This window comes from Equus caballus, chromosome 11, assembly GCF_041296265.1.
Source record: "Equus caballus isolate H_3958 breed thoroughbred chromosome 11, TB-T2T, whole genome shotgun sequence".
In the NCBI taxonomy this organism is placed as follows: Eukaryota; Metazoa; Chordata; class Mammalia; order Perissodactyla; family Equidae; genus Equus; species Equus caballus.
Window position 1 is genome coordinate 24,893,806 of NC_091694.1, and position 27,052 is coordinate 24,920,857.

Consider the following 27,052-nt stretch of genomic DNA (forward strand, 5'->3'; position numbering starts at 1 on the left):
TCAAATGTCACCTCTGACAAAGACTCTCTCTTTGACCAAACTTTAGTTAGGTTCTTCTGAGCCCTTTTCTCGACTATACCTTGACCTGGGGCTTTTGTTTCTGTCCTTGCTGAGTCCACTTTTAGCAAAAATCCTAAGTCAATTTAGAGAGATTCCCTGACCCCTGACATGTGATCAACCCCTGGCCTACCTTCAGCAATAATCCTATTAAATCGGTTTGGCAAGAATCCCCCACGCTTGATGTCTCCTCTTAGTAATTTTCCGTCCACTGACCCCCATCACTCTGCTCATTCGCTATAAATCCCCACTTGTCCTTATTGTATTAGGAGTTGAGCCCATTCTCTCTTCCCTGTTATAATGTCCCCATTGCAATCGGCCTGAATAAAGTCTTCCTTACTGTTTGAACAGGCTTCAGCATATTTTTTTCTTTGACACCTCCTTGATGAAGCCTTGCTTCTTACCCCTAGGAAAAATTAATTCTATGCTATCTTAGCACTGTGTAAATTCCTCTTCTAAAGCCAATATCCGGTGGTGTTATACTCATTTACGCATTTGTCTTCCCTTATAGGTTACTGAACTCTCGTAAGAAGTACAGTGAGTGTAGTGATTAAGAGTGTAGTCACTTGGATCAGAATGCTGGGTTCAAAGCCTTCTGATGGCACTTCCTAGCTGTGAGCTGGGGCAAGTACCTTTGTCTCTAAGCCTCAATTTTCTCATCTGTAAAATGGGGATGATAGAAGTATTTCCCTGTAAGAGTTAATGAGCTAATCCACTGCATCAGGCACAGAATCACTATCGTCACCCCCGGTCTTTGTTTGCCTTCATACCCAACAGTTGAAGATAGGAGTGGAAGATTTTCTCTGTAGGTCCGAATGTCAATTCCCATTCCTTCAGCATCCAGTCATAAAGGGTGGCACTTGCAGCCTTCCCTTGACACTTCTATTGGAAATAAATCAGACTCATTAGTTGTTTTTAATTCTGTACTTTCAAATTTGTCTCCCCCAAAAGATCAGCAAAACAACCTTTTGATGGGACAAAGCTGAGTTTATTCTTACTGCAGTCGGGAAAGACACTACTCTGACAGAGCTCCAGGAGCAGCTCCGAGTAGGGCAGGACAAAGTAGTGGTATTATTGAGACTTTGAAGTCTGCTTTAAGGGAGGTGGTTTTTCAATACAGTGGGCAGGAGTTGATTGGGTTTAGGTAAAGATCATGATATAAGAGTTTAGGATTGGTGGACACAGCAAGGCGAGGATTTTGAGGCCAGGGGTTCCAAGAGTCTTGGAGTGTACAAAATTGTCATGTGATGCTTTCTATTGAAGAGTCGATGGTTCTTTCAGGAAGCTCCTAAAATGAACAGTGGATTTATTTGCATTTTTAACTTCCAAGCAAGACTGCATGAAATAGTTGTCATGTTAATGCAGACAGTAAGCTATTGCGTGTGGGAGTTTCAGTTCTCAATGCTTTTTAAAAAGCTAATAAGTAAAATTAAGGGAAATGGATCCAGGATACTGAGGGCTCTTATCCCTGTAGATAGAGCTCAAAATGGAAAAGTAGTATTTTGGCAACTCAAGGTGATTGGAACTTTCGACAGAAGCCCCACTGTCTGGTTTACTCATCATTTTCCACCATCCATTCATCTCAGTTGAATGCCCACCTTTGTGAGAAGGCAGAATTAAGAATGCTCATTCTCCTGCCTGACACCTAAAGTGGCTTCAGGGGCATAATTTCCCTGGTTAGATGACATAGAAAAGTTTCTTTCCACATTTAGACGATTGCCACTCCTTGGAAAAGGGGCACTTCTGAATTTAACCTTCCATAGATAGCACATGCCGTGTTTAACTAGCATCTTCTAGATGTTAAAGAAATAATTGTTCAGACACTTGTTAAAATGGTAAGAGAGACTTTATTCAGGACTATTGGGACAGGGATATTACCATAGGGGAGAGAGAACGGGCTCAACTCCAAATACAATAAGGACAAGTGGGGATTTACAGCCAAGGAGCAGAGGGAGGAAACAAGGGATAGAAAACTACTAGGAGGAGACATCAGGGTAGGAGGATTCTTGCTAAACCCACTTAACAGGATTCTTGCTGAAGGCAGGCCGGGAATTGATCAGGTATCAAGGGTATGGAATTCTCCCTAAACCGACTTAGCGGGATTCTTGCTGAGTTTATTCTCATCGCACGTAGGAAGAGCACTACCTCGGCAGAGTTAACGCTGAAGAATAATTTCTTTATAGAAAGAGAATGATGAAACACAGAAACTGGGCACCCACGAAGATTTCTGGGTCTCCTAGGGGCAGGTGGGAGGCATGATTAAATGCCAAAGAGAGTCTTATGTATAAGACTCTTAGTGAAGTGTTAAGTGGCCGCAGGAGAAGGATGAGGATGACCTCTCAAAGGCTCTTCAAAGGTGTGGAGCTCCTTCTCGTTCAGGAATGAAAGAAATAAAGTTTGGTTTTTTCCAAAGTTAAGTAAACGGCTCGTTCTAGGGGATAAAATAGGCTCCTTGGGATAAGATAGCTGTGTGGGACTAGGGAAAGCCATAAAGCACAGCGGAGCAGCCCCTGGAGCCAAGTCACCGGCGCACTACAAGTCCCGGCAAGCATCGGAGTGAGGGAGGGGCTTGCTGGCCGTTATGACGTTGTGGGCGGGGCCAGACGGGATCAGCTTTCCCTAGGGTTTTTAGCCCCGCCCCTGACCCCTTCCCTGCCCTGTTGCTGTTGCGCCGCCGTCGGCTGCAGGCCCCGGTGAGTCCCTGGAGTGAAGGAGGGTAATTAGGGGCAGTTGGGCCCTCGGGTTCCCGATTCAGACTTGTAGTCCTGAGAAAGGGTCTTGGGCCGGTGAAGGTGCGGCCAGTTTCGGTTTTCACCTCCTTCCATCTTCTTGGGGTGACAGTAAGTGGGAGCGGCGTCCTGGAAGTCCTGGAGCCCCGTCCGCGGCCTCGGAGGGGTGGAGGCAGTTTTCTCCCGAAGAGGGCAGGACTTCAGTGCTTGTGAAGGCCTTCTGGGCCGCGTGGCAGGCTCCTTGGGCAGAAGGGACCCCTCTGACGGGAGTGAGGGTCTTGACGTCACTGCGTCATGCCCCCTCCCGCCGGCCGAGGTCGTGGCGGTTCCTTAATCCCTGTCCTTGACGTCATCGCCGTTTGCTTCCAGGCCGAGGCGGGGCCTTGCCCAGTCACCCGAGGGCAGTTACTTTCTCTTTGGGCCTCAGTTTCCCCGTCTACGAGCAGGCTTGATCCCTGATACCCCTTTCCTTCAGATCAGGCCTTCTGCAATTGGAGATGTTCTAGGCAGCCTAGAAGAAAAAGCAGCTGGAGAGAAGTGACCTGCGTCTTTACAGCTCATCTCCCATAGCCCTTCCCCACCGCCACCATCAGCCCACTACTCACAGTAGGATCTCGACCCCTCCCAGGGCATGTTGACTTTTTTCTATCACTTGGATTCTTTGCCTCTGGTGCAAGCCAACAAGTGGCCGTGGTTGCAGCTGAATAGAATAATGTAGATGCTGCATGTTATGACATCTCTCCACTGTTAACAAAGACCGTTTAAAGGGCAGGACTTTTCAAGCAGTAGGTCTTTGTAAATGATGTGGTGCACGTGGTTAAGGAATATCCAGGTGACTCACTTTCACAGGTAGTTTCAGAGGACCTCGATCTGAAATTCTTTAACAGACATGACAGCTGTGGTGTGGAAAGGACGCTCAGAAAGGTAGTCAGTAAGAGTTACCCAGCACTGAAGTCCGTGTTGTCTTTCAAGTCAGATGGTACATCTAGGACGCTTTAAAATTCTCGACTGTGCTTATTGATAAAATACCGTTCTTAATTTTGGGGATGAAAAGAGAGAGAGTTAAAATGAACTCTTTCACTTCCTTTTTCTTTCACTTAGGGTCATCATTATAGCTGGGAAGTTTCTTAGAGATATTCTAGCCTGAGGCCTGCAGTTTACTGATGAGGAAACTGAGGCCTAAAAGGGGAGGGCGTGTGACTTGGCCAGGGTCTCAGAGCTGGTTAGGAGCAGAACAAAGACATGAACCCAGGTCCCTTGGCTCCTATCCTAGTCCCCTTTCCACTACAAACACTTCAGGGGTGTATCACTGTATCACTTCAGGGGTTAGCATAGTCACCCCTTTCAAGCAAAAAGTGCATAATCTGGGGCCAGCCCTGTGGCACAGCAGTTAAGTTCTCATGCTCTGCTTCAGTGGCTTGGGGTTCGCCGGTTCAGAGCCCAGGTGCTGACCTACGTACCACTTATCAAGCCATGCTGTGGCAGTGTCCCACATATAAAATAGAGGAAGATGGACACAGATGATGTTAGCTCAGGGCCAATCTTCCTCAGCAAAAACAGGAGGATTGGCAGCGGATGTTAGCTCAGGGCTAATCTTCCTCCAAAAAAAAAAAAAGCAAAGTGGATAATCTCAGTAAAATGGAGATTTAATACATAGCTTTGACCTTTTCACACAGTTTCTTCTGGTTGCCTGCATTCATGTCCCAGAACTATTTTTCTGTTCTTCCCTCGTACTGCTGGCACTGTGGTGCTGTGGGATGTGGGATGAGGGCCTGCTTAGAACAAGCTGGGCAGCCAGTACAAACAGTTGGTAATGAGTAGTGTTAAAAGTCTCCTGGGGGGTATAAAATTTTTCTGAAGCACTCTGAAAGATTTTAGGTAAGGAACTTGGAAAATTTGGGTTAGAGCAAGTGGCCCATTAACATGAGGACAAGTGACTGTGTGTCTTTACTTCTGCTCCCTGTCTCAGGCCATCTCCACCGTCAGTGTTCTCTCAGGGTAGTTCTGTGTAAGCATCTCTTCCAGGACCAAGGTGGCCTGGGAGTCAAATCACTGCATCCATTTTACTAATTGCTAATGGTTTAGAAAGTTAAGTGGGCACAAAGATGAGGGAATTAGATTAAATGTGAGTTTGGTTTTTACTCGTCTTTGTTTTTACTGTTCCCACATGAAGAATCGATTTGCATTTCTCTCTTGGCTGTGGAAGCTTTTGCTTTCCTTCTGTGAACGAATCCAGAGAAACTACATATAACCTTCATTTCTCTTAAAAATATATGCCCACTGGTATAAAAGGCTAATGTAAAAATGTTGAGCATTCTTTAAGGTAAAATTTTAGTTTTTTTTTTTTGATGAAGTTATCTTTTTTTTTTTTTTTTTTAAGATTTTATTTTTTCCTTTTTCTCCCCAAAGCCCCCCGGTACATAGTTGTGTATTCTTCGTTGTGGGTTCCTCTAGTTGTGGCATGTGGGACGCTGCCTCAGCGTGGTCTGACGAGCAGTGCCATGTCCGCGCCCAGGATTCGAACCGACGAAACACTGGGCCGCCTGCAGCGGAGCGCGCAAACTTAACCACTTGGCCACTGGGCCAGCCCCAAATTTTAGTTATTTTTAATAAGGTCTCTTTGTGGCTTTGGAAAATTGGTGAGTTGATTTGGTTGAACATTTGCATTGTTAGAATCTGAACCAGGAAGCTTTCGATATTTTTAAAACTTTTCTGCTAAAAAGCGTATCGGTGTAATGTACAGATTCACACGGAAAGAGTGGAAGTGGAAGTGGCCGTTGTTCCTTTTCTTCAGGAAAACATAAGAGGATCTGCCCTCACGGACAGTCCTGGGAGGAGCATATTAGGTTTGAAAAGCTCATTCGATGAAAATGTGTCAGATTTTCTTAGGAGTCGGTTCAGGGGACTCATTTTAAAATACATTGCCGGGCCAGCCCAGTGGCACAGCGGATAAGTGCACATGTTCCAATTTGGTGGCCCAGGGTTCGCTGGTTCGGATCCCGGGTGCGGACATGGCACCGCTTGGCAAGCCATGCTGTGGTAGGCGTCCCACATATAAAGTGGAGGAAGATGGGCATGGATGTTAGCTCCGGGCCAGTCTTCCTCAGCAAAAAGAGGAGGATTGGCAGCAGTTAGCTCAGGACTAATCTTCCTCAAAAAAAAAAAGAGAGAGGCTGTACCAAGCCCCCATTCTTATAGCTGGTCTTGCCTTTCAGAGAAGCATCCATGTGCAAAACAGCTCACCAGAGTTTGAGTGTGTAGAAGGTGGGTAATGGAGTATGAATTTTATGGGCCCTTAAGGAAATCAAATCTGTGCCTTTTGTTTTTTGGCACCATGCCACTTGAACCAGCTTTGCCAGCTGAACCAGCCATACCAAGAATTGACATAGCACTTGAAGATTATCATCTCCTCACTCTGTTTTAGAAAAGAGAACACTGCGAAACAACAGCTTCTCCAAAGGTACCCAACAAATTAAGAACAGGGCAAAAAAAGAATTAGCCCCACCGGCATTCACACCGTTGTTTACCTACAAAGCCCCTTCCTTTCATTTTTTTTGATGAATTACATGCATATCTTATTCATTTATTCAATGAATACTTAATCAGCAATTACTATGGGCTAGGCATTATGTTGTATATACTGTGGTGATAGCATTATGAAGGAAAATACAGGGAATATGGTAGTTGGGTCAATTGAGAGACAAGCCTTGAAGTCCCTGTTACCTGTGCTTTCTTCACGATCCTTCGACAGAGGACAGATAAGTCATTTTACCTGCTCAGAGAAATGGTGCTCCAGGCTTAGGACAGAGAGGATATGCTGGCCTGCTATGACTGGAAACCACTAGGAAAGATAGGGCTCTGCAAGCTGAGAAGCCCCCCTGCCCCACCCTCCTATAGCATCCAAGAGATCACACAGGCAGCAGCTTATCGGGAGGAACAAGGCCCGAGCTAGACTGGAATGTGACCTCTCCCTTTAGAAAAACTGATCTGAGGTTTGAGGTTAAGGATGTGGCTAAACTGTCACAAACCAGAAAGCCAGTCTATTTCTTAGTTCCTTCACTCAATCCCCAGAAGAGACAGCTCAGTGCCCCAAAGTGCCTTGTCTTCTCTGTGAAAAAAGTAACTTTTGGACGAGTTGGACAAAGAGGCCTGGTTGCTCAAAGTTCAAAATGAAACCAGGAAATAAGTTGGGCGGGGCCGGGCTTTTGCGCATTTGCATATGTACAGCTCCTCGTCTGCTGTGTGGAGCTGCAGTGTTGTTTTCATTTCCTGGTAAAAGCCTGGCTTCAGAATCCTGGACTCACTAAATGTTAGAGTAGGGAGGCCCGTGGAAGATGGAGCATGTGACTCTGGGAGGCAGGAAGTATCAGGTCTCAACAGTTCAAAAGACTTTGCTTCTTTTATGTATTGTTTTTACCTCCCAAACAGTTTCCCATCCATGATCACATTTTATCTGTCCTTTGACCTGGAAAGTGAAATACGGGTTATTATCCCTATTCTATAAACAGAGATTCAGCCTTGCTTGCTGTCTTCCATGGGCTGCATTTTTCTTTTCCTTTGCTTTTGTGCATGCTGTTTCTTTCACCTGGAATTTCCTTACCCCCAAGCCCACTTGTCAAAATCCTAATTTTCCTAGAGGGCTTATCTAAGATTCTACTCACTCCCCGAAGCTCTTCTTGGTTTTTCTAGCCAGTTGCCTCTCTCCCTCTTGAACCCACTAGCGTTTTGTTATTAGCCCCATTTTACAGATGAGGAAACAAGCATACAGCCCAGTGGATTAACTAAATTCCCCAAGCTCATGCATTTAATAGGTGGTGAAGCTAGAATTTGAGCTCCGCCATTCTGATTTCAGAACCCATGCTTGTCACCACTGCAGGTCAAATAATAATCTCCTTTTCTCATCTTCCTTCTTGCACCTATGCCCAGCTTCCAGCAGAGTGTCTTAATATATGGAAGGGCCCAATAATTATGGGGAAAATGGAATTGAATGGAAAAGCTGAAATCTAGAGAAATCGACATTCGAAAAGTCATGGGGCTTGCTGGAATGAAAAATCTAGAATCTAAGTCTTAAAATTCTCAGCTCAGGTTATTTTCCTTTAGGCTACCTCACTTATTTAAGACATTTAGAAAGGGAACAAACTAGCTACAAGCAGAGAATAAGGGTATGTGAGGGTGGTGGTGTCTGTGGGTGAAGAAGTCAAAGATCTTCTCAGAAAAGTCTTATAGTTTAGAAAGTTATGAATGCAAACTGGCTCAAAGTGAAAGAGAAAGCAAGTTGTATGATCTCAATACTTGTCAGGCTGTCGCTTTTCCTGTCTTGCTTGGAACGGAATGTTCCCTGGGTGAGAGCCCAGAAATCTCCAGCATTTCAGACAACCATTTCAGAGCCTTATTCTATCTCGTATCTCATAACAGGACCCCTACCATGGAAGAGATCACAGAAGACCCCCCCACATCAGCCATCTTGCTGGATCATTGTCATTTCTCTCAGGTCATCTTTAACAGCGTGGAGAAGTTCTACGTCCCTGGAGGGGACGTCACATGCTACTACACCCTCACCCAGCATTTCCTTCCCCGTCGGAAGGACTGGATTGGCATCTTTAGGGTAAGTGGTTAGTTTCCTATCAAGTGACTGGAAATTAGAGATGAATCTTCATTACCTGAGTGTGTGACCATCTGTGTATTATAAGCATTCTGCATATTATGTCTGATCAATTTTTAAATCTTGCACTAAGCTCCCTAGCACTTCCCCTTTCCTAAACCAACATGTGCTGTGGGACTCAAGTTTTAATTTCAGCTGCAAGCTAAAATAAGATGGCCTATCATACAATCTCCAAGTTTTATTATGCTTGCAAAGACCAAATGTAAATTGAAAATTATCCTACTTTAAAATATTCATCTATAACTTGACTGGGATGGGTGGCCCCTTATATAATTTCTCTGACTTGAAACATATTTCTTTCTTAGTAGAGTGTTTAATTTGTTTGTGTTTTGGTGAGGAAGATTGGCCCTGAGCTGATATCTCTGCCAATCTTCCTCTATTTTGTATATGGGATGCTGCCACAGCGTGACTTGATGAGTGGGTCTATAGGTCTGCACTCAGGATCCAAACCTGTGAACCCCAGGCCACTGAAGCAGAACGTGAGAACTTAACCACTACGCCACCAGGTTGGCCCCTGTACTTTGTTTTAATGAGTATTACAAATCTGGAAAGGATGTTGAGAAGTTACCTGGTTCGACATCCTGCATCCAAGGAGTTTGTTCCTGAATAAGTGTCTTACTTTTTTGTAAAGATTCCCAAGGACTGAAGGTTTATGAGCTTTCTCAGTGACCTCTTCCAGTGTCTAATCAGTCAATTGGTTCAAGTACAGAAATGGTACTTTTTGGGCCAGCCCAGTAGCTCAGCAGTTAAGTTCGCGCATTCGATTCGGCGGCCTGGGGTTCGCCGGTTCAGATCCGGGGTGAGGACATGGCACCGCTTGGCAAGCCATGCTGTGGTAGGCGTCCCACATAGAAAGTAGAGGAAGTTGGGCATGGATGTTAGCTCAGGGCCAGTCTTCCTCAGCAAAAAGAGGAGGATTGGCAGCAGTTAGCTCAGGGCTAATCTTCCTCAAAAAAAAAAAAGGTACTTTTTTATTATAGTCAGCTTACTGTCTGCCTCCCTTCTGCCCAATCTGTGTCTCTAACATCACACACACACACCCCATAATGACAAATCTTCCTATTTCCAGAGACAGGAGATAAAGGTCAAATTGAAGTAATTTACACTGCTGAGTCCCAACGTCAGTGACCTTTGTTTTGACATCTCAGTATGTCATGTGTGTGTCTGCCAATGTTGTTCATCCTGAAATCAGACATTCTTCTTCACTGTAGTGTGAAGGAGCTGGTGCTTATTCACATCCCTCATTGAGTGATTTTTCCTTAATTGTTTGGAATTCCGAGCTACCGATGGAGCCATGGATGCTAGTGTTTAAAGGGTGGGAGAGTAGACAACGAGAAGGACGCTGGCAGGTATCATGACAGCTCCCGAGACTTCAGGATATTGAATCATAAGACCAAAAGATGTTCTAACATAGAAAACTGACACACTAGTGTTTTCTGTTTTGGAAAGAAGACAGTAGTTGTTTTTTCTTCCCTATGTGTAACAAAGCTGTCCAGTAGAGCTTTGCGATCAACACTGCCCAGTAGAGCTTTGTACAGTAGACATACCTTCACTGTCCAGTACAGAAGCCTCTAGCCACGTGTGGCTCCTGAGCACTTAAAATGTGACTAATCTGACTGAGTAACTGGCTTTTAAATTTTATTTAATTTGAATTAATTTGAATTTAAATAGCCTCATGGCTAGTGGCTATCATATTGGGCAGTGCAAGTGTAGACAAAAATAACAGAGGATGATTCACAATTACTTAGTAGGCTTTGAAATGTATTCTGTCACTTTTCGTTGTGACAGTTTTATTTCTGTTTTGCTTAGGCTGATTGTATGCCCCAAGTACTCAGTCACTTCCGGAAACCAAGTGAAAAGCTTATGCTTTTTAAAAACAAATGTTTAAAAACATTAAAAAAAGAAGAAAGCTGCCTGCATATTTGGAATGCTTCATGCATTTCAGTGGGATTGCCATACCTCAGTAAAGAAATCGTGGCTAACCTAAAGAATGGCCTCTAGTGTTCGTTGTCCATAACGTTACTGATTTGAGCAACCACTTTGAAGCCTAGAAGAAAGTTTTAAGACTAACAGAGAGAAAACAAACTTCTTGAGAACATACAGTATGCTGGGTCCACGGTGAGGGGATGTGTGTGTGTGTGTTTTCTGATTTAATGCTCTCGGCATGGCAGCTCCCTCAGCTTAGTGGTGCTCTCTCTTGTGCACGGATGAATACAATGAATATGCTCGAGATGGTGACTTTCCCAGGGTCTCCCAGTGAGTGGATGGTAAAGCAAGTTTTACTCCCAAACCTCTACTTTTTCTCCTCTGTTCTGCTAAATTCCTTTAAACGACAGATGGTAAATTGGAGAATTAAGAGGTGACTGAAGTTTTGTCCTGCATATCTCACTTCTAAAGCTCTCCTGGTGTTCTCTCGCTGTAGTCTTAATCATATGCCTCAGCTCCTTATCAAGTCTAACACTGGTGCTTCCTGGCACCCAGTAGGCACTGGTGGAATGGGTTTGCTGTGCGCTCTGCTACGGCTTCTCAATGCAGCAAAGGCTACCGCCTTCAGTGGAGCCTGAAGTTGGTGGAGGCAGCTTTCCTTCCCTCCGTGAAAGTCCTGTGCTCCATGCTCTCCTTTACCTGGGCATTTAAATGTTTCCCCGCTTTCCGAGAGGAGCGACAGCAGGCCGTGAGAGGCAGGCTGGGACCAGGACTACTCAGGTCCGGGAGCCCAGGACAGAAATTGCAGGTGGCTAAAAGTTGCTTCCTTGTTCCAAGGCAGCAGTAATTCTTCGGCCTTCCCAGGTGCTATTTTGGTCACAGTGCATTAGGAAACTCCAGGATGTGAATGAAGGCTCCATAAAATTCCTGCTTCCTGGCCCACCGCCGGCTGCAGCGGCTCTGAGATGCTTGCAGCAATGGGGTGTGTGTTAATGAGACACTAAAACATGCCCTAGGATCTGCTGACGAGCTTTCAGTGTAGCCTTTCAACCCTGCCCTGGCTCCTTAATATATAAAAATGGAACTTATTTTTAGTCCTTCTTCCCACTGGGCTCAGGCAGGGTCAAAATATGGCAATAAATGTAATTTTGCCTCTCTCTGAGTGTTCTCGCCTTGAAGACACAACGGCTCTCTTTCTATTCTCTGGTGTGCTCTTACCTTCCAGATCCGATTTGAGCCATCTTTTACCCTGTTCGCATTTAGTGAGAATATTTTCCACTTAGCCACCTTTCTGCTCTGAGGCACACTGTACGGTATCCTTGTAGCTTATGACTGATTGCATTCAGTACCTGGAAGAGATTGTTACCATCTTTATCCCCAAAAAGGCTTCATTAAACATGCATTAAGAAGAACACTGAAGAGAGAAAGCTGTGTAGACTGGACTCAGTTATCTGGTGTCTTATAATCTAAGAACTCTCTTGCCCCTCCACCCCCAACACACACATTATTCAAAACATACATTTTTTAAATGCAGTGGTATAATCAGGTTGGTATAGGGGACAAGACTGAATTGGACAGAGGAGAGGACAAACCAATGGAGAGGGCAGATCAGGGTGCTTTCTGATTAAGAAGTTCCAAGGACACTGTTGTAAGAAGATAGCAGGATCAAGGTTCGCACTCCCAGAACTTTTTCCCCAAACACTCTCAGTTCTCTCTCTTTTTTTTTTTTTTTTTTTTGAGGAAGGTTAGCCCTGAGCTAATATCTGTCGCCAATCCTCCTCTTTTTGCTGAAAAAGACTGGCCCTGAGCTAACATCCATGCCCATCTTCCTCGGCTTTCTATGTGGGACACCTGCCACAGCATGGCTTGCCAAGCGGTGTGTGGGTCCGCACCCGGAATCCGAACCGGTGAACCCCAGGTGCCAAAGCAGAATGTGTGAACTTAACGGCTGCACCACCGGGCTGGGCCCACACTCTCAGTTCTATGTCTGACTTGGAGAAAAAATTTTTGGAACTCTTGTCCTGGGTGTTGAGTGGCCAGTGTTCATTTCTTTCTAAGATGGGTATTTTGGACTGTGTATGCCTGCCAGTTTTTAAGTGCATTGGACATTTTACCGTATATTGTCATTATAAGTGAAAAAACAAGACTTGATCCATCGTGAGTGGATCTTGTCATAATGAACTCATTCTATTGTATTTTCAACATAAACAAATAAAAGGTAAGTGCGTTTTAAGAAGACATGGCCGCATGAGGATCTCCCCCGAGCACTGTCAGGTGCTGAATGCGAGCCTCTTGTCATTGCAGGTGGGATGGAAGACAACTCGTGAGTATTACACCTTCATGTGGGTTACTTTGCCCGTTGACGTAAACAGCGACTCAGCCAAACAGCAGGAAGTCCAATTCAAAGGTGAGGAAAATACTGGATCAAAGGTGTTGAAGACAGTTAGCAGCTAAGATTAATTAATTCTCTTGAATTTGAGCTTTCTGAGGCAGATAAAAGACTTCCAGATTTTTAGTTTTCTGAATAGACCTTATTTTGGATTAAAAATCATGTTGTGTTTTCAGCTTATTACCTGCCCAAGGATGATGAGTATTACCAGTTCTGCTATGTGGATCAGGATGGTGTGGTCCGGGGGGCGAGCATCCCTTTCCAGTTCCGTCCAGAAAATGAGGAGGACATCCTGGTTGTTACCACTCAGGTCTGTAAACATGTCACTTTGATCCCTTCTTGGCACTAAGAGTAGCAATTCCATGGGCCAGCCCCAGTGGCCTAGTGGTTAAGTTCAGGGCACTCCGCTTCAGAGGCCCGGGTTTTGGTTCCTGGGCGTGCACCACACCCCTCTGTTAGTGGTCATGCTGTGCTGGTGGCCCACATACTAAAAAACAGAGGAAGATTGGCACAGATGTTAGTGCAGGGTGAATCTTCCTTAGCAAAAAAAAGAGTAGCACTTCCAGAATAGGGTGGAATTTGACTCGCGAAGCCTTTATTGAATGTCGAACAGATACGGTTAGGAAAAATTTACCCAGTACTCACTCAAACCCACTCCGGAATGACTTAGTATCATTAGCAGGAATCATAACAATAAATGATTTCTCCCTTCTCTAAAACTTCTGTAACTCAGTTGGCATTCATTTATTCCCGTAACTTTTCCAGTTGCTTAATTTTTGTCATCTGCACAGCTTATTACCTCAGTAAAGATAAGGTCTTCTGGGGAGAGAAGCACCAAATATTCTTTGTATCTCTCAGTTCTGACTCAGAGCCTGTCATACGAGAGTATTAAGATTTATGCACTCACTCGATCGTTTAACAGGATGCCTCCTTTCCATCCAAAACCAGGTAGGCGTTATAGTAGGCACTAGGAATACAGTGAAGAATCGATTAAAACACTGTCCCTGGGCCTCAAGGAGCTAAGTCCAGTAAGAGAGACAAAGAATACTAAGTGTGTGCGAGAAGAATCTATATTCTTCTTCCATTCTCCCTTTTAACTTTTTATGGCCTTAATTTTCTTTACCTTTCTTTCTTGGTAATGGCAGACTCGATGCTGCAATTGTACAGACATACCTCTGTTACTCCCTTCCCTACATGCTGAGGAGCTGCACCCATTTGGGGTACACAGATGTCACTACAGTGGGTGGGACTCAGCCAGACCCCCACCATCCCCTACAGAGACTAGAATATCTGTTGAGCTATAAAGGGTCAAGTGTGAATTCGTAGAATTCTCTTTCATAGGGTGAAGTGGAAGAGATTGAGCAGCACAACAAGGAGCTTTGCAAAGAAAACCAGAAGCTGAAGGACAGCTGTGTCAGCCTCGAGAAGCAGAACTCAGACATGCAGGCTGAGCTGCAAAAGAACCAGGTATGGATGCTGGTTAAAGGTGAACTTGGAGTATGGAGATCAGAGTTGGACGGTGCCTCTTATCCAGCACTGTCTTCTGTTTTGCTTGTGATGTCACTCCCTTATACATATCTTTGAATAGGCACAGTGTTAAAAGTTTTATATGGGTTATTTAAACTTCGTGGCAAACCTTTGCACTAGGTACTACTGTCATCCCAGTTTTATAGTTGAGTATCCTGAGGCTGAAAGGGGTTAAGTGATCTCTTATACAGCTGATCAGTGGTAAGGCCAGGATTCAAACCCAGGCAGTCTGACTGCTTCTTTCCATTGTCTATTAATAATTTGAAATATTTACTCCAATTAGCTGGAATGTGGACATCAAGAGAGACAAGAGAGTATTAAAGTAAGGTCGTGGGTTATCCAAATTCTTTGCTACTTCTCTTTTGAATCATCCTTTAAATCAGCAGGTGGTGAATGAGAGTTGATAATGCTAGAAGCTAAAGAGGAGTGTTTTCTCTAAAGACTTTAAATTGATTACACCAAGGTCAAAGCTTAGAAGTTTCCAGAACACACAGACCTTGGCAGTTACCACCTGTAAAGCCTTGATCTGCAGGTGAGGAAACTGAGGCCCAGAGGAGAGGAGAAGAGGTCTGTTTAGTGATGACACTGGGTTAGGACCCACTTCTCTTGACTCCCAGACAGTGCTCTGTTCTTTACACTTTGCTGTCACACAAGTGCCTGTGATGTCCTCAGCCCTGGACTGGTATATAAGTGTAGGTGGCAGATCCAGCCTGCAGACCTGGCCTGTCCCAGGCAGTGAGATAACAAAGGTGGCATAGGCGTAACTCACAATCTGGCTGTCAAGAACCAGTGTGTGGTCAGGAGCCCTACAGCCCACCTGCCAGGTTCCAGCCAAGGAATCAGAGGGTCTGAGTTCTCGGGTTAGCTCTCCCACATACTTGCTACCAGTTATTATAATGATAACAAAAGTCACTGTTTATTCAGTACCTACTATGTGCCAGGCACTCTAATGAAGCACATCTCTTCACTTAATCCTTACAACAGCCCTGCAGCTCAGAGTTTAAGTAACTTGTTCAATTCCATAGTCACTTCGTGGCTTTGGAACAAGCTGGGATTTGAACTCTGGTATTTTGTTGTTAAAATCCATGCTTTTGGGGGCTGGCCCCGTGGCCAAGTGGTTAAGTTCGCGCGCTCCGCTGCAGGCGGCCCAGTGTTTCGTTGGTTCGAATCCTGGGCGCGGACATGGCACTGCTCATCAAACCACGCTGAGGCAGCATCCCACATGCCACAACTAGAAGGACCCACAACGAAGAATGTACAACTACGTACCTGGGGGCTTTGGGGAGAAAAAGGAAAAAAATATAAAACCTTTAAAAAAAAAATCCATGCTTTTTAGAGGCCAGATCATACGGTGGTTAGGGACCTTGTCTTTGGAGTCACGCAGACTGGCTCTCCCATTTATTTGATGAACTGAGAGAAATTTCTTAGCATCTTTGAGCCTCAGTTTCCCTTTCTGTAGAAAGGGGATTGATAATACCTGTTTCCTCAAAGAGATACTAGTACACTCATGTCCGTGGCAGCATTTCTCACCATGGCCAAAGGGGAGAGGCAGCCCAGGTGTCCAGTGACGGATGGATCCATAGACATGGTGTGGTGCGGGCATACAATGAAATATCGTTCAGTTTTAAAAGGAAAGGAAATTCTGACACATACTGCCACACAGATGAACCTTGAGGACATTATGCTGGGTAAAATGGGTCAGACAGAGTGACAAATGCCATGTGCTTCCACTTACATGAGGTACCTAGAATAGTCACCTTCATAGAGACAGAAACTAAAAGGGTGGTTGTCAGGAGCTGGGGGTGGGGGCTGGGGCGTTAGTGTTGAATAGGTGCAGAGCTTCCGTTCTGCAAGGTGAAAAAGAGTCCTGTGGGTGGATATGGTGGCGGTTGCCCAACGATGTGAATATACTTAATGCCACTGAAGTGTATGCTTAAAAGTGGTTAAGGTGATAAATTTTATGTTATGTATGTTTTACTATAATTTTTTAAAAATAAAAAATGATTTAAAAAAGACTATAAACTAAAATTTTTTTTAAAAAAAATTGGCACCTGAGCTAACATCTATTGCCAATCTTTTTTTTCTTCCTCTTCTCCCTAAAACCCCCCAGTACATAGTTGTATATTCTAGTTGTGTGTGCCTCTGGTTGTGCTATGTGGGATGCCACCTCAGCACAGCCTGATGAGCAGTGCCATGTCTGCGCCCAGGATCTGAACCGGTGAAAACCCCGGCCACTGAAGCATAGTGTGCAAATTTAACCACTCGGCCATAGGGCCAGTCCCTAAACTAAAAATTTTTAAATCTTAGAGCCAAAAGCAGGGAATTGTTATTGATGCACAAAATTGGCTTCTGTGCAGAATGAAATTGGGGAAGGAGAAACAAATATCGAAGACCAGTATGGTGGCCACTAACCACATGTGGCTATTGAACATTTGAAATGTGGTGTATTGTGATATACTGTAGCATAAAATGTATACCCGGGGGGCCAGCCCCCTGGCCGAGTGGTTAAGTTCGCGTGCTCCTCTTTAGCAACCCAGGGTTTCACTGGTTCGAATCCTGGGTGTAGACATGGCACCTATCATCAGGCCCTGCTGAGGTGGCATCCTACATGCCACAAGTAGAAGGACCCACAACTAAAATATGCAACTGTTGGGGCCGGCCCGGTGGCGCAGCGGTTAAGTGCGCACATTCTGCTTCGGCGGCCCAGGGTTCGCCAGTTCGGATCCTGGGTGGGGACATGGCACCGCTTGGCAAGCCATGCTGTGGTAGGTGTCCCACATATAAAGTAGAGGAAGATGGGCACGGATGTTAGCTCAGGGCCAGTCTTCCTCAGCAAAAAGAGGAGGATTGGCGGCAGATGTTAGCTCAGGGCTAATCTTCCTCAATAAACAAATAAAAAATAAAATAAAATAAAATATGCAACTATATACTGGGGGGATTTGGGGAGAAGAAGCAGAAAAAAATGTATACTGGATTTTGAAGACTTAGTATGAAAAAAATGTAAAATATTTCCTTTTCATTGTTTACATATTGAAAAGATATTTTAGGTATATTGGGTTAAATATATGCTCTTAGTGAACTTAATTTCATCTGTTTCTTTTTACTTTTTTTTAATGTAGCTACTAAAATTTTTTAATTATATATGTGGCTTTCGTGAATTTATCGGATAGCACTTTTCTAGGAGAAAAGCAACTTTATTTTGTCCACTGCTGTGTTTATAGTGCCAGAACAGTGTCTGGTGTGTAATAGGCACTCGTTAAATATTTGTTTAATGAATTAATGGACCAATATAAGCTCCAGTGGAGGAGAGATTAAGGTAGATGCATTTTTAATATGGAAAGGACATATTAAGAACATTTTATATGGAAGTCCCTTTACTTGGATATTTCATTCACTGCTGTGTCATACTCTGCTTGACTTATAATTAAATAAATGTTGAATAAATGTTTGGATGCCTGAGATACTAAAAACTGTCTTAGAAGTGATCTGTGCCTTTGATGTTTCAATCTACAGGAGGAGCTAGAAACCCTAAAGAGCATCAATAAGAAGTTGGAAGAGAAAGTGAAGGAGCAGAAGGACCATTGGGAGACAGAACTGCTTCAGTGAGTGTAATTCTCCGATGGGAGGCGCTGCTGTGTTACGGACGCCCTTAGATGGGGTCAGGTTAGATTGCTAGAATTTGTTAGAAAACAGTCTTCCTGTTATGACAATGATAGATATGATTCTCCCCCTTTGAATCATGAGCTCTTTGATTCTAGGTTAGAGAATTAGTATCAGAATGATGAGAAGAAATGAGGTAAATTCAAGTATTAACATTAAGTATTGAATACTTGTAGTTTGAAGTCAGGAAGCCAAAACAGGACTGAAGAAGAGGGTAGTGGACTTTTAAATAACTCCGTAGGCTTAGGGTCAAGGCAGCCTTAAATCATTGAAGGCCTGGGGGGGCTGACCTGGAATCAGCATGTTTTTCACATAGTCGTCTCCACGTCCGCAGACTGAAAGAACAAAACCAGAAGATGGCCTCAGAAAATGAGAAGATGGGAGTCAGAGTGGATCAGCTTCAGGTAGGTAACGCCACCCTTCGCCAAAGTGTTTTCTTAGTCTTGCCACCACTCTTCTCTGGTGGCCTGAAAAGTTGTGTTTCATTGTTGTGATGCCTAACTGTGAACCTTTCAAAGCATCGGGCTAAAGTTTCAGAGCCTGTGTTTTCTATTCTTGACCCTCCACACCCTTTTTTTTTTTATAGTCACAGTCCACAAGGAAGTGAATAATATGTTCAGTTTTTATTTATCATGAGCTCTCAAGAGGGATGACTGTCATCTGTACCAAGATTTTTGAACTTTTTTCTTTTAACTACAAAATCTTTTCGAGCAAAATCTTACTCAAAAACCTGGAACGTAAAGCAGAGAGCTGCAGAAGCGCTGTCATTTTTAGGAAGCTGTGCTTTAAAGAGTGATTTGTTGCATTTTACTTGGTTGAGTCTCAGATTCTTAGTGTAAGGTCCAGAAGCAGAAAAGTAAGGAAGTTCTAAGGGGTATTTGGCAGCTGGGAGGTGCTGGGAACACACATCTCTTTATGTTGCTGTACACTAAAACGCATTGTTCCTGTTTAGTTTTCCTTCTTTCATATCTTGGTTATATTCACTATTTCTGCTTTAGGCCCAACTGTCAACTCAAGAGAAAGAAATGGAGAAGCTTGTTCAGGGAGATCAAGATAAGACAGAGCAGTTGGAGCATCTGAAAAAGGAAAATGGCCAGCTCTTTCTCAGTTTAACTGAACAGGTAGAGTCATGGAAGAAATCAACACTTTTAGGTATTTGCAAGAAAACATATACGTTGTTCTTTCTTTACTCTGTCATATACCTGGATATCACTGGCTCTGGGAAAGGTCTCAGAGGAAGCCATCTGAAATGAGGTATCTCATGGCTTTCTCAGAAACTAATAAGAGAAGACTCGCTTCTCTCTCCTCATCCTGCTTGCTCATTAGCTCAGCAGGCTCTTGCCCAGTGTGTGCGTGTGCATGTGTGCGTGCGTGCGTGTGCACGTGTGCATGTGTGTGTATGTGTGCATGTGTTTTCCCAGCAGTGGTACTGATAATCTGTTTTTGTGCAGAAGGAGCACCAGAAGAAGCTCCAGCAGACAGTGGAGGAGATGAAGCAGAAAGAAACTACTGCAATGAAGAAACAACAGGAGTTAATGGCATGTCTGTCTTTGGATGGCTATGTGGGAGGGAGCCGAAAGAAAGGAAGGGATAGGGTCTACTTTCAGGTGATGGAAAGGGTAAATAAGATAGATTAGATAGCATTTACCTCTGGACATTTTGCTCTCTACCCAAAAGGACAGAGAATCTGCCATTTACCAAATGTTTAGGAGAGGTGGGCATTTCTAAGGTGTGATGAGTGATAAAGGAATATTGAAAGTTGAAGTTTATGATAAGTTGTAGCAAACAGAGCCTTGGGCTCGGACTCACACAGAATAGCCCCTGCCTCCTTAAAGAGTTATCGTGGGGGCAGACAAATTAATGGTTATAATGTTGAGTTCTACAATTGGAAGATACTACAGTGGTCAAAACAAATTTTGTTATAATTAATAATAGCCATTATCATCATTATAAATTCTTCTGAGCTATAGTAATATACTAATGAAAGGCTAATTGACTAATAATTTTCCATACTATATTGTTGGAAAAGAGGCCTCATGGTGATGATAGGTGCCTAGAAGCCCCATTTTCTGAGTTGATGCAAGGACATGAGAAATCTGATGTCTAGAGGATATCAAACTATTGAGATTGGAACTCATATCATATCCATATATATGGGATATATAAGATACAGTACTATACTACTATATAAAGATACTGTATGTTTTAGCATGATATAGTAAAGAGTAGAACAAAGTTTGAAAATCCACAGCTCATGGGTTAAGTTTAGCCCACAGAAATGTTTTATTTGGCCTAGGTGTTTTTTTAAAAAATTGAATTGTTTACCAGCAACTAAACATGGGAACATTTCCCATTAAAGCATTTTGTATTTCCAGCTTCTTGACAACTTAGCGGCTCTGGCAGCCTGGAGCCCGCATGTCCCCAGCAGCTGGAGCTGGGGCTGGGGCTGAGGAGCTGCTGCAGCCTTTAGACGGGTCCTGTTCACTCCATTTGGCTGCAGTCTTCGCTGTTTCATTGCAGTCAACTCCTTCATTCAATTGCATTACTTCCCTGGCCCCTATTAGCACATTTGAGTTTATGACCTCTGATGTAGCAAAGAAATTATGGATTTAAATAATCTAGAGCCATTCAAAGGGTTGAGCCTCCTTATAGCAGGTATGGGTTTCTTTGGTTTTCATGGAATGTCTTTTCAAGACCCCGGGGCTCCCCAGCTTTCCGATAGCAAGTCTTCATTCCTCATGCATCTGAAAGGCCCCTAACAATGAGGACTATGTATCTTATACTTCAGGAGCCTAGGAACAAGAAAACAGCAGTGGAAGAGCAGTTAGTACAAGAGGTGGAACGCCTAAAGGCAAAGGTAGAGACCGGGAAAGCCTGTTTCTTAGAGAAGTACAAAGAGTGTCAACGGCTCCACAAACAGATCAGGCAGCTCAGGGCTGCTGCGCTGGTAGGTGACAGATGAGGGGCCCAGAAGCAAGGGCTAGGAAGGTTTATGGTCCTGACCAAGACCACAGCACTGTACACCCTTGTTAAGGAGAGAAGTTTATCTCTCTGCTAAAAAGAGGAGGGATGTGGGGCTGGCCTGGTGGCTCAGTGGTTAAGTCCGCATGTTCCACTTCGGTGGCCCAGGGTTCGCTGGTTCGGATCCCGGGTGTGGACATGACACCACTTGGCAAGCCATGCTGTGGTAGGTGTCCCACATATAAAGTGGAGGAAGATGGGCACGGATGTTAGCTCAGGGCCAGTCTTCCTCAGCAAAAAGAGGAGGATTGGCGGCAGATGTTAGCTCAGGGCTAATCTTCCTCAAAAAAAAAAATTAAAAATTAAAAAAATAAAAAGAGGAGGGATGGAGTGTGCGGCCAGAAACCAGCCTGGGGAATCCCTGAGAATATGGGCCCCAGCTCAGCCATGGGTCCCGGGGAAGGTTTTGGTAACCATTGAGCAGGTTTCTGTGCAGACTCAGATAGTCCTTTCTTATTTCTGCCTTTTGAGGAAGTGAAGCAGGACCAGAAGACCCAGCAGGAGCCAATGGGGATGGGGAGCCAGGAGCCTGCAGTCAGCACTGTCATCGGGTAGCCCCCTCTTGCATTACTACCTCAGGGTCGGCTAGAAGCGCACAGCAGTTTGAGCACCAGCATTCAAATAAAAAACCTTGGAAAAAAACCACAACTAGTAGGATTAGCTTAAGTGTTTTCGTGAGGTATGCGCACGTGTATGTATGTAGGTAGGAGACGGAAGCAGTGAAGCCTGCCTGTGAGTTTTGTGTTCATGAAACTAATCAGGTCAGCCCATCCTACTGGGAAGCCCAAGACCCCTTCCGGGTTCCTTGTAGCCTTGGATAAATGCCTTCCAGGCTTCCTTCTTCCTCAGTGTAACTTGAATCCAGGTGCCTGTCCTCACATGGGGGGAGTCAAACCAACTAACCCTGAGTGCTTCATGCTGTGTTGGGTGAGATGTTTATTCAAGACAAAGACGATTCTTTCCATTTTTGGGTGAGGTTAAACAAGGCAACATCCCTAATTCTGATAAGGCAGTCTTGAGGTTTCCCCCAAACTTACTTGTTCTCTCTTGGGTTGCTTAAACTCCCAGCTAAACCAAAAGAAACTGGCATCTTGATGCCAGCTCAGGCCTTCAGGCATTTTGTTAAGTCACTTTTCTGCAAGGCAGCATCTGCCGCTCCTCGCTGCCCCAGTGCCTTCTCCCCACCTCAGTCCCACCACTTTGGAAAGCCAGCTCTGCTCTGATCCCCGCGTTTTACCCCACCTTGGATCCAGATTACAATATGTGATCCTAATCTGAATTCTTTTATTATTGACAGGACCAGAACTTTGACCTGTCAAAAAGACTGAGTGAAAACAAGATTATATATGATGTTCTGCAGAGAGAGAAGGAGAACATGGAAAGAGAAAATGATGTAAGTGTGTAAAAGAGGGTAGAAAACCCCAAGGTTTTAAGGGGAAGGAGCAGGGTGACCCAGAGATGTGGTGATAAAAAGAGAAACAAAAGAGCTCTTTCTGGGACAGTGGGTGAGACAGTTGCTCTTAAACAAAGAGTAAATTTAATCTGGTTTCCTAATCTACCGCAAATCCCTCTCTTTGTTCTTTACCTAAAACTTGTTTGGCATGGCAGTAGTCAACTTGAAAGGAAGAGCTTTGATGAAAATCTGACTTAGTATTTTTGCTTTTAATTTCACAGCCATTGTAAGTACTGTCTTTGGGAAGTAATATCCTACATCACTTTTATGCTAGCTGAGGAACCCTTTTCTTCAGCCAACTTTTTCCTTTTTCTCTGCTGCCAACCCAGGAGCAGAAGTGGTAGTCTGTACCAGTGCTGGACCCATGGTAGGCCCCTAAATACATGCTATGCATTGACTTATTCCTCAGTCCATCCATCCATCCATTCATTCATTCATTCATCCAACCAGTATTTCTTTTCTGCATGCTCTGCTTCGGTGGCCCAGGGTTTTGCTGGTTCGAATCCTGAGCGCGGACATGGCGCTGCTCATCAAGCCATGCTGAGGTGGCATCCCACATGCCACAACTAGAAGGACCCACAACTAAAAATACACAACTATGTACTGGGGGGCTTTGGGAAGAAAAAGGAAAAATAAAATCTTTAAAAAAGAAGGTGTTCTAGGCAGGAGACTAAAAGAAGCATTCTGCTCTCAATAATGTACAACAGTTCCAACCTTAATATAGCTCCTGCCACCCTCATATAGCCACACAACTTTTGTGCCCCTCCCTTCAGTTGGAATATATTTAGAGATTTAAAATTATTTTTTGCATTAATCTAAACAAAACTCAGTATATATTTAAATTCAGTTATTAAGAAGTTAGATCTTTGGAGTTGAGGCTGCTGCTTCCCCTCTTGAGGAATTATGGTTTCTCTTTTCTTGGGCCTCTCCAGTGCCACAGTTAATTGAAAAGTACCTGCAATGTGCATCCCCTAGCCAGTTCCTCGTGGCCGTTCGTTGCTGTTACCTTTCAACATCTCTATAAATATTCTGTCCTTAGCTTTTGAAGAGGGAGAACAGCAGATTGCTGAGTTACATGGGTCTGGATTTTGACTCTTTGCCGTATCAAGCGCCTACTTCAGATCAAGGAGGTGCAGGACAAAACCCCAGACTTGTCTATGGAAATCCATATTCTGGTAAGACAGCTTTGCCGTTCGAGCTGGAAGGCCCCTGCCTGCATCCCTTTTCCCCTCACAAGTTTTGTGTGTGTGTCTGAGATGCTAATTAAGACCAGTCCCATTGTTAAGACTTGCTGGGCAGAAGCTGAGGACCCAATAGAAAGATTGCCAGGCAAGAAGTGTTAATTGAGAAATAAATCTGAATCTGGAAGACGCAAATCAGATCATTCGCCTAGAGGCAGCAGACACAAATTGAGTCCCGTGGCTATATTCCAAATAGATAAATCAGAGAAATGTCTCTATGTAGAAGATATACACATCCAAAGCTGAGAAAGCTAATTAGGGTTTGGAAATGGAAGCACGGGAGGCGGGTCATGCCGCCCCGGAATGGGCAGTTCCAGCAGCCACCCTGATGGCCTGCCCAAGGGTAGCAGGCGTGTGCTCCACAGAGAGCCCTGGGTGGCTAGGAGGCCAGAAAGTGGGGGTAAACACCAGTCTTAGCTCTCAAGGACTGGTGGTCGGATGTCCTCGTCAAACAATGCTCTTTCCTCTTTTGTCTCCAAAAGCAGTCTGAAACCTCATGTGCTTTTTTTTGGACAGTTTAAAAGCAGGCATGTTCTCTTAAGAAGCTGAATCGGATCTTTGTAACCGGCAGGGATGCAAGTTTGTTTTTTTCTTTAAAAATATTTTTAAGCATTTGGGAAACAACTCCTTGGATTCAGTCTTAAAATCTATTCTCAGACTATTTCTTGGTAAATTGTTACTGTTTTTAGTAAAAGCTCATTTTCCCCACACTTAAAATAGGTTTATTGGGGTTTTTTGGTTATATAACGTATACATGGCTGTGGAAAATGCGACTTTCTTATTTTGTCCTCTTTGTCCTTTATCGTTGACTTAGATCCCCTCCAGCAGAAGTAAATGGTACAGATGAGAGAGAGAGTCAGAGGCAGTGGGGAGAAAGGGAACAATGACGGTTACATGAAACAGCTGTAACCTGTTTACAGCTTCTCCAATTGCTGGAGAATCTAGCAATGATATTTTTTCATTGAATGACATCTTTTTCATTACCCTCAGGTATCCAGGAAAGTTCGGCCCCCGGCCAGGTAAGTATTGGATTCATGAGATTGCCCTCGTCAGATCCTTGAGAAAACGCCCCTTCCTGCTCCAGTCCATGGGAGAAGCGTAGGGAGACTGGTCCATTTTGGTAACTCCGGAAGTCAGCTGGATCAGTTTGGTCAGTCCCCAAGGCTGAGCGAGCCCGCTGAGGGTGGCAGAGGAAAGCACAGTTCATCCGCCAGCGTTCTGCTCAAGATGGCCACTGGGAGAGGAGTTCGGTGGCAGGACCAGGGAGGAGATGGGAACTAGGCAGCTAGCCAAGCAAGGTCTGGCCAGTGCCCCTTCCCGGCCGGAAGCTGTTTAACTGCTTCAGCGATATTAGGCCCTTTCAATCCTGGGGTTAGAGAAAGCCCCAGTGTTTATCTCCAAATGTGAATTTATTCACATTTTTCACCATGTGCCAAGCGTTGTCGTAGGTGCTGAGGATGTAGTGGAAAATAAGATAGACATGGTCTGTGCCACCTGTAGCTCACATTCGTGCTGACCTCTTCGCTCTTCCTCCCAGCTCTCCATCAAGAAGTGCCCCACCTGCAATTCAGACTTGGCTGATGACATTTTTGATCCCACCTTGGAGCAGCAGCACATGCAGTCCCTTTGTCTGAATTGTCCAATTTGTGACAAGGTCTTCCCAGCAAAGGAGAAGCAGATCTTTGAAGACCATGTGTTCTGCCACACTCTATAAGTGTCCCAGCCTCTTGTATCGATACTATACCTAGAGTTTATAGAGTAGAACCTGTAGCTTCTACTATGAGTTATGACCCAAGATCCTGCCTAACCTGAAATTATTAGGGAGGCGCTCAGTCCTACTGCCCTAAAGATGGAGTCATGTTTGTTACCTGAAGGATAGTGTTAAGGGCTGTTACTTCCATCCTCGTGAGTTACTACCTTTTAAGTCACATAACTCTAGCTGTGTCAGCCTGTCACCTGTGGTGCCCTTTCTTCTAAGGATCTCCAATACAGGAGCCCTGGGATGGAACTGACCTGACTCTTCACAAGCCTGACTCCGAGTACTAAGTGAATAAGTTTCCAAGTTGTTCCACTGCCTTTCAAGATCGGGCTTGGAGCGTATTTGTTCTCAGACGTCAGGCCTAACCCCAGAGCTGGACATTGACTGGAGGTTGAGAATTCCTTCCTCTTCCTCCTCCTCAGGCCTCTTTCTCCAATTGCTTGCATTATACTAGCCAAAAATGGCACAACAGAGAACTCAGAAATCTAACTTGGATACCAAAGGTTTCTCATCTTGATTTCTCACCTCCCGATAGAAGCAGCTTATTCCTGAACCATGGACACGAAATATTATTTCAATCACAGAAAGCCTTCTTTCTCTCTGGATACCACTGATTGGCATTTTCTACTCTTTGATCTTTCCTATGCACATAACTTTTATTGTTGTAAGTCCTTTCTTAATGGTTAGTAGGAGGAGTTAGAAACTGTATGGGTTTGCAACTTTTGAGCAGGTGAGTTTGAATATGGATGTCAGAAGAATGAAAACGATTGTTAATCTTCTTTAATACTAAAAATAAACTAGTCCTCTATTTCAGGGACTTTGGTAATTTAAAATAAACCTTGAGTTTATGGTCTTTTATTTTTAAGCTTATGGGAAAAGTGTAATCAAAAGGATTGTGGGAATTATAGGTCCCACCAGTGATTTCTCTTCACCTGTCTTAACTAGTCAAGAAAATGTCCTGGTAGTTTTCTTGAGGTGGAGAGAGAGGTGATGAAGCATTTGTTTGAGAAATTGGAGCCCTGACTTCCTGCTCTGACTTTCCCTGCATTTTTGAAAGGGGGCAGTGTGGATTTAGGCGCCCTTTGTTAACTAAGTTCAGTTCTCTCCATCCAGGTTTGCCTAATTGAACTATGAGAAAGCAATTCCATTTTCTGTCCCTCCAAGGGACTGAACAAATGGAAATGGCTCCCAGGCGGTCAACCAGCTGGCCCCTATAAAGACTTTTACAAAAACTTTTGAATGATGTGAAACATGGCGTCGTGGATAAGGTTGAGCCAACGATGGCTCTGCCTTCCTGCTGGGATTTTCTCTGGTGCCATTGGAGTTGTCCTTAGACAGACTACAGTGCCCTGGTCACAGCTTCTTGCCTTCGGTTCTCCTTTGGTAAAATAAAGATGAAACTATACGGCTCCTCCTCCTCTATCACATTTCAGTAAAAGGTCTCTCGGACTCATAAGCCTTTTGCCCCTGTGACATTGAGAGTAACTCTGGGATAGGATATAACAGGGAGATGGTAAAGCAGCGTTCTGGCAGATACCCTTCCTCCCTGTGAAATCTCTTGCTCCCCAGATAGGTCCAGTGAAGCATTGCAGTTCCATTTTTTTGTACTAGTCAGCTCTTAATTAAGC

At 44.3% G+C, this 27,052-nt stretch overlaps 1 protein-coding gene across 13 annotated transcripts; it reads left to right on the forward strand.

The window, feature by feature from the left end:
- Positions 1-2,627: 2,627 nt before the first annotated feature.
- Positions 2,628-26,261, forward strand: CALCOCO2 (calcium binding and coiled-coil domain 2). Of its 13 annotated transcripts, none has more exons than XR_011422950.1 (16): positions 3,154-3,710; positions 6,137-6,246; positions 8,202-8,391; positions 12,679-12,781; positions 12,940-13,073; positions 14,105-14,230; positions 17,804-17,892; positions 18,285-18,354; positions 18,949-19,071; positions 19,402-19,488; positions 20,739-20,807; positions 21,443-21,522; positions 22,269-22,364; positions 23,464-23,599; positions 24,656-24,684; positions 25,203-26,261. XR_011422950.1 is itself a non-coding variant. In XM_070226258.1 (14 exons), the coding sequence occupies exons 3-14, from the start codon at positions 8,212-8,214 to the stop codon at positions 25,377-25,379; spliced, it is 1,350 nt and encodes a 449-aa protein (XP_070082359.1). In that variant the 5' UTR covers positions 3,674-3,710; positions 6,137-6,246; positions 8,202-8,211; the 3' UTR covers positions 25,380-26,261. The 13 variants fall into 13 exon arrangements, 4 of the variants coding, with proteins under 4 accessions (XP_001502231.1, XP_070082359.1, XP_070082358.1 ...); XR_011422945.1 differs by having other exon boundaries at positions 3,159-3,710; positions 20,739-20,897; XR_011422946.1 differs by having other exon boundaries at positions 3,262-3,415; positions 20,739-20,897.
- The last annotated feature ends 791 nt before the right edge of the window (positions 26,262-27,052 follow it).

Coding starts and splice junctions, on each gene's coding strand:
- CALCOCO2 (XM_001502181.7), top strand. CDS start 8,212: ATGGAAGAGATCACAGAAGACCCCCCCACATCAGCCATCTTGCTGGAT. Junction 8,392..12,678: donor ACTGGATTGGCATCTTTAGG/GTAAGTGGTTAG, acceptor TTGTCATTGCAG/GTGGGATGGAAGACAACTCG. Junction 12,782..12,939: donor GCAGGAAGTCCAATTCAAAG/GTGAGGAAAATA, acceptor TTGTGTTTTCAG/CTTATTACCTGCCCAAGGAT.